Source organism: Acanthopagrus latus, chromosome 1 (assembly GCF_904848185.1).
Source record: "Acanthopagrus latus isolate v.2019 chromosome 1, fAcaLat1.1, whole genome shotgun sequence".
NCBI classification, from domain to species: domain Eukaryota; kingdom Metazoa; phylum Chordata; class Actinopteri; order Spariformes; family Sparidae; genus Acanthopagrus; species Acanthopagrus latus.
In genome coordinates this window covers 6,970,740-6,983,574 of record NC_051039.1, presented here as the reverse complement: position 1 = coordinate 6,983,574, position 12,835 = coordinate 6,970,740, and the positions used below count along the sequence as shown (strand labels likewise).

The following is a 12,835-nucleotide window of genomic DNA, read 5'->3' as shown; positions in this document are numbered from 1 at the left end:
TGGTTGATCCTGCAGCACAAAAGATGGCATTTACCTTGTAACCTATTTCACTGTGTTGAAAAAAAAAAACCACACTGAGAGATACTGTGAAAAAAATGTTAATCAGAGGTCTGAAAAGAAAAAGGTTATAAAGACATGTTTTGAAGTCTGTATCTAAATCAGAGCAGGGACTGTGATGAGAATCTGAGCAAATTGTTCAAACCCGACCATTTTCTGAGAGGATAATTCAGCAACATTAAAATATTTTTATTCGCTGCACAACAAGTCTCTTTCCATCCGACGTTGACGGTGGTATTGAACGTTCTCCCCTTAACGCAGTCTTTTTTTTTCTTCTTTTTTTTTTTTTTGAATGGCATTATAATTGCACAGTGTATTGTTGAACTTGAAACATGCATTGATTTACTCATCCTCCGTTTTTTCTCTCACTCTTCTCAAGCCAAGAGCACCTTCAAGACAGTCAGCAGTGCCTCGCTAACAGAATTTGAGTTGACACGTAAGTTATTCCAGACAGAACTGGGAAGTAAAGCTCCTGCGATCTGTCTGTTTCAGATTTTGTTTCAGTTAACCTGATATATGCTTTGCATATATGTTTTACACATGAAAATGTTTTTATTTTTGCAGAACTGAAGAAGTTTAAACACTACCAGATTGTTATGACAAGCTACAACATCATCGGAGAGAGTCCACCCTCCACTCCTGTGGAGGTGTCTGTCGGAGAGGCAGGTAGGTGAAAACACAGGGAAGCTGTCACACTGATCACAAGTTCAATGTATGGTCAAGAAAGCAATAAAAGTAGTTTTACTGGTGAATGTTGATTTTAAAGCATCTGTTCTCCTCTGTTTTAAACACTGAGTGCATTGTTAGAAGGAGCTGAGCGTCTGACGGATGCTCTTCTTACATCGTCTTCTGATTTTACCTCACAATAAATCCCTTTCTAAACATGAAATCACAATCCTGACCACAGAAGTAGTTGTTCAACAGACTAATCCCATCTCAAGGTCCACTTACTCGCTTCCTCCAGAGCTTTCAGTGTTATCATCCGGTATTCATGAGCAAATGCAGCTGGCTCAGTTATTATGAGATGGATTTGTTCACATAAGACCTGTCAGTAGCTTCATCTGCCTCTGAAGATTGTGATATGGTTGAAAACCCTGGAAGAAGTCAGTAAGGGGACCTTCAGTTTGGTTTGTCTGCTTTCTGTCAGTCTTATTGCTCTCTCTCTCTCTCTCTCTCTCTCTCTCTCTCTCTCTCTCTTTCTCTCTCCCCCTCTCTCCTCTTTTTCCTTTTTCCTGTTCCTGCCTCCTGTCGTGTTCTCATTGCCCCTTGAGTAACATTGCCTTTGAGAGGCTCACTGGTGTTCCCTAATAGTGTGTGCGTGTGTGTGTGTGTGTGTGTGTCGTCAAGAGCTGCACAAGGTCATCTATTTTGTAGTAATGGCCCAACCCCTGTTTAACTTTCACCAGAGAGTCAAGCCATGGATCCATTAGACAGACAGGAGTGCAAATATATCTATCATGCACACAACAACCATCCACATGAACACACTCAAACACACACACATACACACATTACTGCTACTACAAGCCAGGCAAGCGCACAAACAACAGCACAGGCGAACAGATCGTAACAACCCAGCGCACAGTCTCACACTACCTCCGTCAAACCAACGCTGAATTCATAGTCAAGATGTGTCTGTGTGTGTGTGTGTGTGTGTGTGTGTGTGTGTGTGTGTGTGTGTGTGTGTGCGCGCGCGTGTAGGCCAGACATATCACATGCAGAGGAGTGAGAGGTGAGGATAAGCAGGGAGAGCAGGAGGGGGAGGCAGAGAAGGCTAGAAGGGGATGATGAAATGGGGTGATATGGCCTTTTTCTCTTGCCTCAAATGCACAAGAGTGTACATGCGTATGTGTGGTACGGTGGAGTAACAAGGTACTGCCTTAGGCCTATTCTAATTGGCAAGGTAGAACATATCCTCCCTGCATCCCACTCCAACGCCAAGCTGTGCACACACACACACACACACACACACACACACACACACACACGTACGTATACACACTCAGCAGCAGTCTAACAAAACGCCTGTCCTTCTGCAGCCCCATCAGTGGCCCCTCAGTCTATCAGAGTGTCAGCTGTGTCTCCCTCCACTCTGGAAGTGACCTGGGACACTCCCCCCCTCGAGACCCAGAATGGACTCATCCAAGGATACAAGGTGACATGAAAACAAGCACTTATACGCACAACGTGGCAGAGACACACACGAGACAGAAACAGACCCAAACACACACACAGATGACTACTTTTAGTATAAGTGTCAAAGTGGTGGTGCCGTTGTTGTGTGTATTTAAAATGCCCCTCCTCTTGTCTAGGAGGGGTTTTGCTCTGCTGCACCTTGAAGTGTCCGATAGAGAGGAGAGAAAGAGAGAGAATTAAGTTAGAGGAAGGATCCTGAATATCCTTTAATGGTTTCAATATCACTCCTCTGCCTGTCTTTCACCCTCGACTCCCCTGTCCCACCCCCTCGCTCTTAGTACTTCAAACACAAGGTTATCTGTCCTGCTTTAGACACATTGATTTCTGCCGGAGTAGAGGAGGGAATGGAGAAGAAAGTAGAGAATGTAATATTTGCAGAGCAAAGGAATGAGATGAGCAAGTGATCCCTGTAGAATCCTGATTAGAGACGAGCATCGAGGGAATACGTTTACGCTACCAGAGACGGACGGACACGGGGAGGGGAGCGTGAGGCGGAGGGGGTTAACAAGATTAAGACGAGAGAAATAGAGCAAAGAAAGAATGTTTAATGAATTTATAGGTTCTGACTTCTGTTAACGCTCCTACTCTGTTAGCTGAGCAGCAGGCAGGCAGGTAGGACTGATGGAAAACGAGTGTATTTCTTCGACACTTGAAGTTTCACGAAATGCTCCGGAGGGCTTGTTAAACACACTGAACAGGATGGGTTAGGATTTACAGGTAATAGCAAACAATGTCAGTCCTGCTAAGTGGGGGTTCCTCACACACACCAGATCTAGAAGGTTCTAAATGTTAATCTGGGCAGAGTTTGTACAAATCAATCATTATTACAGATGTTGCAGTAGATTTTCCTTGTAGTATCACTGTATATGAATGTGTTTATACTAATAAAATGATTTTTACTTTAAAGACAGAAGCAACATCCATAATGTTGTTGCTACTGAAATAGGTCAGTCATTTCTAATAGAAGCAGCTACAGGCACAAACAAAAACCTGTGAGTGATAAAACGTTTCCTCCTTTGGAAAACAAAACAATCCAGTCTGTGTTTTTTTCATCAGGACTTAAAGCCCCAAAATTAACACTTGACAAAAGGGATTGTTGGAAAATCCATTTAAGTTTCTTGATGTTATCGGATCATCTAATAATCATGTTCATGACAGCTTTGACTTTTTTTTTTTTCTTTCTTTTTTTTAAGATTAATCCTGGTGGTCTCACATTCTTGACAAATACCACAATAGATCCTCTGAACAACAGTAGAGTGGATTACAAAAATATTTTTTTATTAAACCCAGTTCTGTAAAACCTTGAATGGAAATATCTTTTTCAAGCAGAAGGCATTTCATTTTGATTTTAAATTGAGTATATGGATGAGTTAGTCCGTATCTCATTATTGTTGGAGCCTGTGGTAGGACAGAGGTAGCATAATGCTGCCCTCAAGTGCTACTCATAAGCTGCTTCCTCCTAGTTTGGTAGTTGTAAATATAGCTTATGGAGCTTTGTAGTACTTCCTGTTAGGAATAATGACAAAATGAAGCCTTGTACAAAGTGTAGCTCCTGGCTGTTGTTTAACCTTATAAGCCAGACTGCACAGAGACAGTTTGTGTTACAGTAAATATATTGTCTTTAGCTGCTACAGCTTATTCAATGCAAAAACAAAACACTGGATGCCAGGGGAGCACCAGGGGAGGGAATCACAGTGACTCGCACTATGATACAATTCACGATACAATGCCCAGGATATTAGTCGATAGCAAAACAATAAAGCCATTCTGCAGTAATTGACTGCATTGTGGTGTCAGCTTCACAGAATTTGAGATGGACTGGGATGGGACAATATATAAAGAGTGTGTAGAGTCTGAACTTAGTGCCTCTTGTGTGTTGCACACACTGACTGTAAAATTGTCATAAGGTGGCAAAAGGCAGAACTTCCAGAGAGCAGAACAGCTCTGGAGTCAACATGTGTAAAGGAAAGATACAGTTATGTTTACAGAAATTTAAACCATGAGCAGTTGTGAAGTAGAGACTGTTGAGTCGGTGCCTGCATGTTTTGATAAAAATACCGATATTCTCAGCAGTGTATCGATGATCTAATTGCAAGAGAAAGCAATATGATATGCCGTATCGATATTTCCCGGCCTAACTGAACACAATTTATTTGAATTAACTAATGAAAATATTAAAATTAGTCACTTTTGCCATCAGTTGCTGGCACAGATCTACAAAGTGTGGTATGATTAGGTACCTGGATCGTTGTCAGGGAAAGAGTCCATGTGCTGTGGGTGAACACTTTCAAAATCTACAACCCTGATTCCAACACCTTTTAATTATTTTTGACATATACTCAGCTAAAACAGTACAACGACATGAGATCGGTCCTTTTTAATCATTTCAAGTACAACCCTGATCCCAAAAATGTTTGGACAAGACAAATAAAAATCACAATTTGATGATAGGAGCAACAAAAGACTGGGAAAGTTGTTGGATGCCCCTGAATCACCTGTTTGGAACACGCCACAGTTAACAGGCTCTTTGGTAACAGCTAGTCGTATCATGTAAACACTGTTTGTTCGCAAATAATTGCATTCTGAATTACTTATGTTTTTCTCAGCGTCACAGCTTTTTGGGACTCGGGGTTGTGGAACGTACCCTGATAGATATTATTTTTAAGATGTAAAACGTTAAGGCTTGAAAGAAAATTAGCCGTCCTGAGACTTTAAACAGCTGCTGTGGCTGTTCTCTCACTCTAAAGGCACCTGTGTATACAAGATACTTTCTCATTCATTTCTAATGCATGAGACTCAACCACCTCTGTAACCTTGCTGTTAGTGTGTATCTGATACGGCTGGATGTGTGTGGAAAGCCAAGTCAGGTCCCACGTCAACCCGAGTCTGTTTTGATGCACTCTAAGCTGTTGTGAAAGACAGTAAAAGATAAAAATATATTCTCTACATTCAGCCGGGATTAAGCGACATGCAGTGATTTGTAAAGGTATAGATTTAAAGCGAGCAGCTGACGGTGTGAAGAGTGTTACAGCCGATACACACCTGTCCGGTGCTGTTATGAGCAGGGGGCAAGCTGGTTTAATGCATAAAAACAGATTTAGTCACTGGATATGCATTTATATAGGCTGTTTACTGGCAGTAAGATATTAAGTATATTGCTCATCTTTTTTCACTCATTATATACCGCCGGCTTCATTAAAAGTGTGTGACCTAGGCTACAATATCAAAGTCACACATTTGGGTTTTTATAGAATGTTTTCTTTTTCTCAGTGTCAGTGAAGTAACACATTTCTCAAGTCACCACAAACTTAATCAAGAGTGATACATCGGTCCGTCTGAGGTGCCAGAAACCCACAAAAACTAACACAATTATTTCAGTCAACTTCATCATAGATTTGAGGAAGATATAAAAGTTATTTTATGCAACATTAAATTTTGACATTCACAGGCTGCAAGGTGTTCATTTGAATGCCATCAGGTGACCTCTGTTATATCTAAGCAAACAGAGACTGACCAAAGCAGCCCGTCTGTCTTCATTACCAGTCGATTTTCATGAAAGTTAATTGTTGCGTCTGTGATTACTGGTTCCACGTGAGCATAGACAGAGACTGGCACATCTGCCTATATGAGATGATTCATATTTCTGCAATAAACTGTCGACTTCAACGACTAGTCCTTTATATTTAATGATTTGTGAATTTATATTATCCCCAAAGTAGTATTGATTATTGCTTTGGTTAATTAATGATGATGGTTGAAGTCATAAATCTGAACTCTGATGAAATCCCATTCATCCAGTCAGAATTATGATTTTAATATTGACATTGACCCTGTTTACAAGCTGGCATCTGGTCATTACAGCAACTCTGATAAGACATCAACATTATGCATGTAGCTGCATATTGAGCATGTGACACATACATACACTGAGCTTAGATGATACCAGTCAGTCTAACATCTGAAGTAGGTGTGAGAGTCTTTAGTTATGTTCAGATTTCTTTGCAAAAAGTCTGTTTGTGATGTCTGGACACGACCCTTGGTATCTGCAAAAAGGAACTGCACTTACTTCACCCGTCTAAAAACACCCGTTAAAACAAGTCTCTCCATAACAAACTTCGCCCTGTAAACCAGAACATGAACACTCTCTGTATTATGTTGATCGATTAGGGGACCTCAGGAGGAAGTAAATAATACATACAGTTGGTTGAAACAAGGAGGGTGAGAGGAGAGAACAGGACCAGTGGAAGTTGTTAGGAGTAAAACCAGAGGCCGCATTGTTAACAGTGTTTTCTTGTGTTGCAGATCCACTACTGGGAGCGTGAGAGGCAGAACCAGACCGAGAAGGTCAAAGTGATTTTTGTCCCAGACACCCGTGTGCATCTCACCAACCTGACCAGTTACACGCCTTACCTGGTCACTCTGACAGCCTTCAACACGGCTGGCGACGGCCCACCCAGTGACCCCCGCGGAGCCCGCACCCTGCAGTCTGGTGGGAAACTGAGCATCATATTCTCGTTCTAAGTGTTGTGGGCACCTGGACTTGTTTCTTGATTCTCCTCTCCTCCAAGAGGCTTCTTCAGAAACTAAAACAAGTCAAGATGCTCTTATACAACACTTAGAATTACCATGACATGGATGACTGAGAACCTTCATCAACATCGTATTCTAGTCTTTCTAATTTCCTTTATTCCTCTTATTTCATTTGTCTTCCTCCACGTGTCCCACAGCTCCCAGCCAGCCCAGCTACCTGTCCTTCTCCGAGGTGTCAGGAGGAAGTGTCAATGTATCCTGGGGAGCTCCCCTCACTCCTAATGGACAGCTGGAGGGCTACAGGGTCATCTACCAGCCCACTGCCGCTGTGCAAGGTATGCCTACGCATGCTTTATACTCAATCACGAGCAAACATGTTGAGGAGGATGCTGACATTTCTTTCAAACTGTGTGTGTGAGCAGGAGTGAGTAAAGTGGTGACAGTGGATGTGAGGGGCAGCTGGCAGCGATGGCTGAAGGCTCGAGACCTGATCAAAGGAGTGACATACACGTTCAGCGTTCAAGCCCTCACAGTCAGCTATGGGCCGGCAATACAAGCAAACATCACTGCTCAGCCTGTGCAAGGTACAAACAGCTGGAACAGTGTGAATGTGTGTTGATGCACGTCAATCAGATATATGTTTATACTGTCTGTGATGAGAAGAACTCAACACAAGGATCACACGAAAAAGTCCCAAAATGTTTGTTTGTTTTAGGTATTACACAAAGCAGTCAGCGGGAAGCACAAGGCAGGCAAGCAGCAGGCCTGGAGTCAGGCTACAGAAACAGTCCAAAAGCAAGCACGTCGTGTCAAACTGATACTGGATCAGGCAATAATAGAAGACCAAATAAAACAGGTTGAGGTCATATACTAAAACACAACCAGGAAACTTTACTGACATGCGTGCATGTGTCGGGCAAGACACTTCCAAAATATAACGTATCACATACTTCTAGTTACTTTTGTTTGAATCAATAAGATACTATACAGTCTGAACAGAAGTGAAGAGTAATGTGTTAATGGTTATATTACTATTTCTTGCTGTAAAGAATTCCCTCATCCACAATGTACAGTTTGCGCTTGAATATTATGTCCATGTTCTTCTGTTTGATCAAGTCAGAGTAACAGGAGTAAACCCATTTAGAAAATGTAGAGTTTTATTTATCTATTTGAAGCGATTTTATTTGTTTGTGTTGTTGCATTTGTCAGTAAACCAACAAAAAACTAACCAGCGACTGCTGTAAAGGTGAGGACAGGAAATAAACATACATCAACACACAGCCCTCCTAAGTGACAAGGACAAACATGTGTGTCTCTGTGACACTGCAGGCGCCCCCGGCTCACCGATGGATATGTCCATCACCAAGACGACCTCTGCGCTCACGATCCACTGGTCTGAGGGAGACATCGGAGCAGCTCCTGTCACCGGATACGTGATTGAGGCTCGTCCCTCAGGTGAGCTCCAACATCTTTTCATCCATTCTGTTCACTCGTCGTGCCGGAGGTTAGATACTGCCTCGCGCTTACCCACACTGAGCACAGCTTTCACCAGATTCATTAAGACCTGCTGTGCAAATCAAGTCAGCAGCAATTTCCTAATAAAGATCACCAGAGGTGTAATACAGAAAGGTTACGTCTGTGAGTAGCTGCTTAAACACTCTGCAGGACACAATGTAGACTCCTGTATTATTCTATTACTGATCATTATGGTAATACCCGTTTTATTAATTGTAATAACAGTAATCATCGCCCTCAACACATCGCCATCATCATTATCGTTTCAAATGTGATGTGACAATTTATAATTTTCTTTAAACACATTCTGACATATGAAAGGGAGTCCTTTTCAAATGAAGCATCTCATCTCTTGTCTTTGTCTGCCTGTCCATCAAACCCCCCCATCTCTCTCCCCCTCTCTCCATCTCTCTCCCCCTCTCTCCATCTCTCTCCATCTCTCTCCCTCTCTCTCCCTCTCTCTCCCTCTCTCTCCATCTCTCTCCCTCTCTCTCCATCTCTCTCCCTCTCTCTCCATCTCTCTCCATCTCTCTCCCTCTCTCTCCATCTCTCTCCCTCTCTCTCCATCTCTCTCCATCTCTCTCCCTCTCTCTCCCCCTCTCTCCATCTCTCTCCCTCTCTCTCCCCCTCTCTCCCCCTCTCTCCCCCTCTCTCCATCTCTCTCCCTCTCTCTCCATCTCTCTCCCTCTCTCTCCATCTCTCTCCATCTCTCTCCCCCTCTCTCCATCTCTCCCCCTCTCCCTTCCCCCCTCTGCAGATGAAGGAGTGTGGGATTCCTTCATCAGACTCATCTCCCCCAGCAGCAGGTCTGTTACGGTGCCGCTGGAACGCCTGAGGTCGGGGATCAGCTACGAGTTCAGAGTCATCGCTGTTAATCGCTATGGTTACGGACAGCCGAGTACACCCTCTGCTGCCCTCGCTGGTAAACACAGACACACATGCACACACACACGCGCGTGCGCACACACACACACACACCAAAAGGAGATCAGCCTAATGAACAAATCCCTGATCCAACTTGTGTGATTAGAGTTTGAATTTCTAGTTGGTTGCAAACTGAAGAACTGCAGGAAGTTGCAGTGATTGTACTGTGTCTGCTGCCATCTAGAGGCAGCGTCACGCAACTTCGACTGTGCAACTGAAGACAGAAGACGAGCTTGAAAGCATGTCTCCATCTCAGTTCTCCATGGTAGACACAACAACAAATTCAGATTTTTTTTTTTGTTTTGTTTTTTTAATCAATGAATAGTTAACCCTTTGGACGCCATCAGAGGAGGCAAAACAGCCCCAGACTTAATTATTACGACCACATTCTCGTTCTCTCTCCTGTTTGTCTCTGTACATCTTTCTGTTAATGTCATGACTCTCAAACATGGTTTCATCAGTAAACAGGACTTTCAGCTCAACCATTGGGCCTCGATTCCCCTCCTGAGAAATGGCTGCTGCTACTGGTCCTCTGAGACCACTGCACAACAGCCTTCTTTTGACAGGACGTTTGCTGATTTGAGTCTTGATTTCTTTATTTAGAAAATCTTATGTCTGTGATGAAGTTGCTCTTCTATCTCTGGGGGAACTAAATTTAATGTATTGAACTTCTGATGGTGCGGTTGCTTTTGGTTTAACTTTGATTTACTTTCTGACTGCTCAAACTTTCTGATTATTTCCAGGTTCATGGTACATTATTAGATATTTTCACTGCGGTCTCAGACTTTTGTATTTCACTGTATGTAAAAACAGCCATTAATTATTATCTAATCTGATCTGAGGACTCCAGTCTATGATCATAAGTGTTTGTATGAAATTCTTTGCAGAAACAGTGAAGAGCATCTCTGTTAAAGATTCCTCTTTAAGTGTCATTTATAGACTTTGTTCTCTGGTCCTGTGGGACAAACCAGAGCTCTGATCTGAACTAAAATGAAAAAAAAAAAACTTGATATCTCTGTCAGACGTGTCCCTTCTTTTCTCTTCCCTCTCTACCTGCAGCGCTGTCGGAGCGTCCGTTCTACGAGGAGTGGTGGTTCCTGCTGGTCATGGCTCTGGTGGGACTCATCCTCATTCTGGTCCTGGTCTTCGCCCTGCTGCTGCATGGACACAGCACCAAATACAAGGCCTGCAGCACAGGTCAGCGTCTCTGATGGTCACTCTAACGTATTCCTTTATAGCCTTTGGATATACTTTTCTCTTGTCAGTCACTCTTAAATTGTTCCACTCAGCGTCAACAAGCTCACCTCACGTAGGGGCCGTGTGATTTATTACAAAGTACGCCACTTTTTGTGATCTGAAAAGTTGAGACATGCATCAGTTCACTTGTACTGTTTGTGGAGAAAAGAATTGCCTGTAGCAGTCTTGTTCCTACAGGACCGCTGCCACCCATGAGGCCGTATGAGAGAGGAAATCAAGGTCAGCCTTGTTTCTTCACCAGGATGATTCGGGCCAAACAGCTCCCTGAAGCATCTCAGCAAAAAAATATCTCCCAGAAGCCCTGCTGTAATTTGCGTAGGTTCTTGAATAGTGCTTTTGGTTCATGCTGAAAATCAACTAATAGCGTTGTTACTATTAATTTTAGTTGTGCTAGCTACATGATACTAATCTAGTCATTTAACTGGACCGATGTGGCTGCTCAAAGGCTGTAACATGTTGTCAGAACAGACTAAGTTTGGGTTCAGTGTAAGACTCTTATTATCCATTTATCTGGTTTTAGATCTCATAAAAGCTCCAAAATTTGCATGAAAGAGTTCTTACTTTACAGGTATTTTAACTGAGTGCAGATCAGATTCACTCCTCCACCAAGAGACCCCCCAAGGATAAAAAAACAAAACAAAAAAAACACAAAAACAAAAAACACTCTTTTGCCAGTTTTTTAAAGTCAAACGTGGACTGGTCTTTTTTACGCGTTAGCTCACGCCACCTCCACAAGGTCAATCAGGGAGCTCAGCAGCCTGGAGTCTCACTCAAGGATGCTCGCTGACGTGGACTGAAGGACAGACTCCCTCCTCAATATGACAAAAATAATGTTACTTCGTCTGATGTGCTGCCTGGTTTCTCCTCTAAAGCTCTGGTTCGTCATGTTGAAGTTTTTTATTTTTTTATTTTTTTTTCTGTTTTCATCCGAGTTTCTTCTCCTCGCGGGCTTCCTGTGATGTTCTCAGTTGTGGGCGCAGCAGTGCTTTAACAGTCACTTTGTGGGAGAGAGTGTGTGTGAGTGTGAGTGTGTGTGTGTGTGTGTGAGTGTGTGTGCGTGCCAACAGCTGTAATACAGAGTCAGCCCTGACACGCGCAGGTTACATCAGGACAGCTGTTAATCTGAGTTGCTACGGAAACCTTGGCACAACCTCTGGGCAGTGGAGCGATCAGACGGAGAGAGGGAGGTGCTGTAGGAGCGGAGAGAGCAACAGGACGAGCCCACAAACAATAGAGCAGAATGAACGGGGAGTCAGCGGACTATATCATGTCGATGTTGTTTCCGCCATTGTTTCATTTTTTTTTTATTGTTATTGGTGGGACAATTACGAAGGTATTCTGTGTAGTTATTAGTGCCAAATTATGCATCCTAATCTCATTTGCTTCCAATTCTCAGGACTGACGGGTAGCTGAACACACAATGAATAAAACAGGAGATCGCTCATTAACTCAGTGTGCAGAAAACACAAAACTCTCAGTCCATTATCTGGAAATCAGTTTATTTTACCAGGAAACCTGTTGATGTCTGGTCATCTCTCCGGTCACCATGTCCTGACTAAATTAGTTGATTATCCAGTCTCACTCCCAGGTCATCAGGGACTCACTGGCTTCTATGAATTGTTTTTAAGATAAACAAACGCAGATAATGTTTTTGACCAGAATTTGTCCCATTTCTCCAGGACATGTAGAGACAGGCTACCAGCACTGAACTGGTCTGAACTTTACCTGTTTTTTTCTGACACAATTCCCTCTGATCCCTTTTTATTTTCCCTCACAGGGAAGCACTTGTCCACAGCGGAGGAGTCAGTGACGCTGGACAACGGAGGTTTCACCGCTCTGGAGCTCAACAGCAGAACGCTCAACACCAAGAACTCCTTCCTGAAGAAGAACGGGACCAGGTGTGTGCTCTCTCCCTCACACACTCAAAAACCTCCTGGATATGTGATCTCATTCTGTATAAATGTTACATGTATTTTTAATGTGTGTGTGTGTGTGTGTGTTTGCAGGTCTCCTCCCCGGCCCAGTCCAGGTGGTCTTCACTACTCTGACGAGGACATCTGTAACAACTACAACGGAGCCGTGCTGACTGAGAGCACCACACTGACGGAGAAACACACTGAGGTCTCTGAGTCAGAGGTATCTCTTTCTCTCTCTTTAACTCAAAGGCTTTACTGACCTGATAGAAAAGAAACATCACATTAAAAAAAAATCTGTGTTATCTAAATAGCACAAGATTGTAACTGAAACACACAACAAACACAACATCCTGGTGGCCAGAAACACCAAGCATGTGATCTCAGGCCCTGTCCTTACACATGGCATGTATTGCTTATAAGCTATTTCTTTGTCTTTTGGC

The 12,835-nt window shown here is 43.0% G+C and overlaps 1 protein-coding gene across 7 annotated transcripts in view; it reads left to right on the top strand.

Annotated features, from left to right (window-relative positions):
• Window positions 1-12,835, top strand: part of LOC119027094 (protein sidekick-1-like) — a 249,784-nt gene that overhangs the window by 234,132 nt on the left and 2,817 nt on the right. For 2 of the 7 annotated variants that reach the window (XM_037111980.1, XM_037111961.1), the window contains 13 exons: window positions 437-493; window positions 622-723; window positions 2,097-2,212; window positions 6,556-6,742; window positions 6,981-7,118; window positions 7,206-7,367; window positions 7,499-7,639; window positions 8,113-8,238; window positions 9,056-9,220; window positions 10,282-10,419; window positions 10,657-10,794; window positions 12,257-12,377; window positions 12,486-12,615. In XM_037111980.1, the coding sequence (XP_036967875.1) occupies window positions 437-493; window positions 622-723; window positions 2,097-2,212; window positions 6,556-6,742; window positions 6,981-7,118; window positions 7,206-7,367; window positions 7,499-7,639; window positions 8,113-8,238; window positions 9,056-9,220; window positions 10,282-10,419; window positions 10,657-10,794; window positions 12,257-12,377; window positions 12,486-12,615 (1,721 nt within the window). The remainder of the gene's footprint in view (window positions 1-436; window positions 494-621; window positions 724-2,096; window positions 2,213-6,555; window positions 6,743-6,980; window positions 7,119-7,205; window positions 7,368-7,498; window positions 7,640-8,112; window positions 8,239-9,055; window positions 9,221-10,281; window positions 10,420-10,656; window positions 10,795-12,256; window positions 12,378-12,485; window positions 12,616-12,835) is intronic. The other 5 variants (XM_037112012.1, XM_037112004.1, XM_037111970.1 and 2 more) reach the window with 4 other exon arrangements.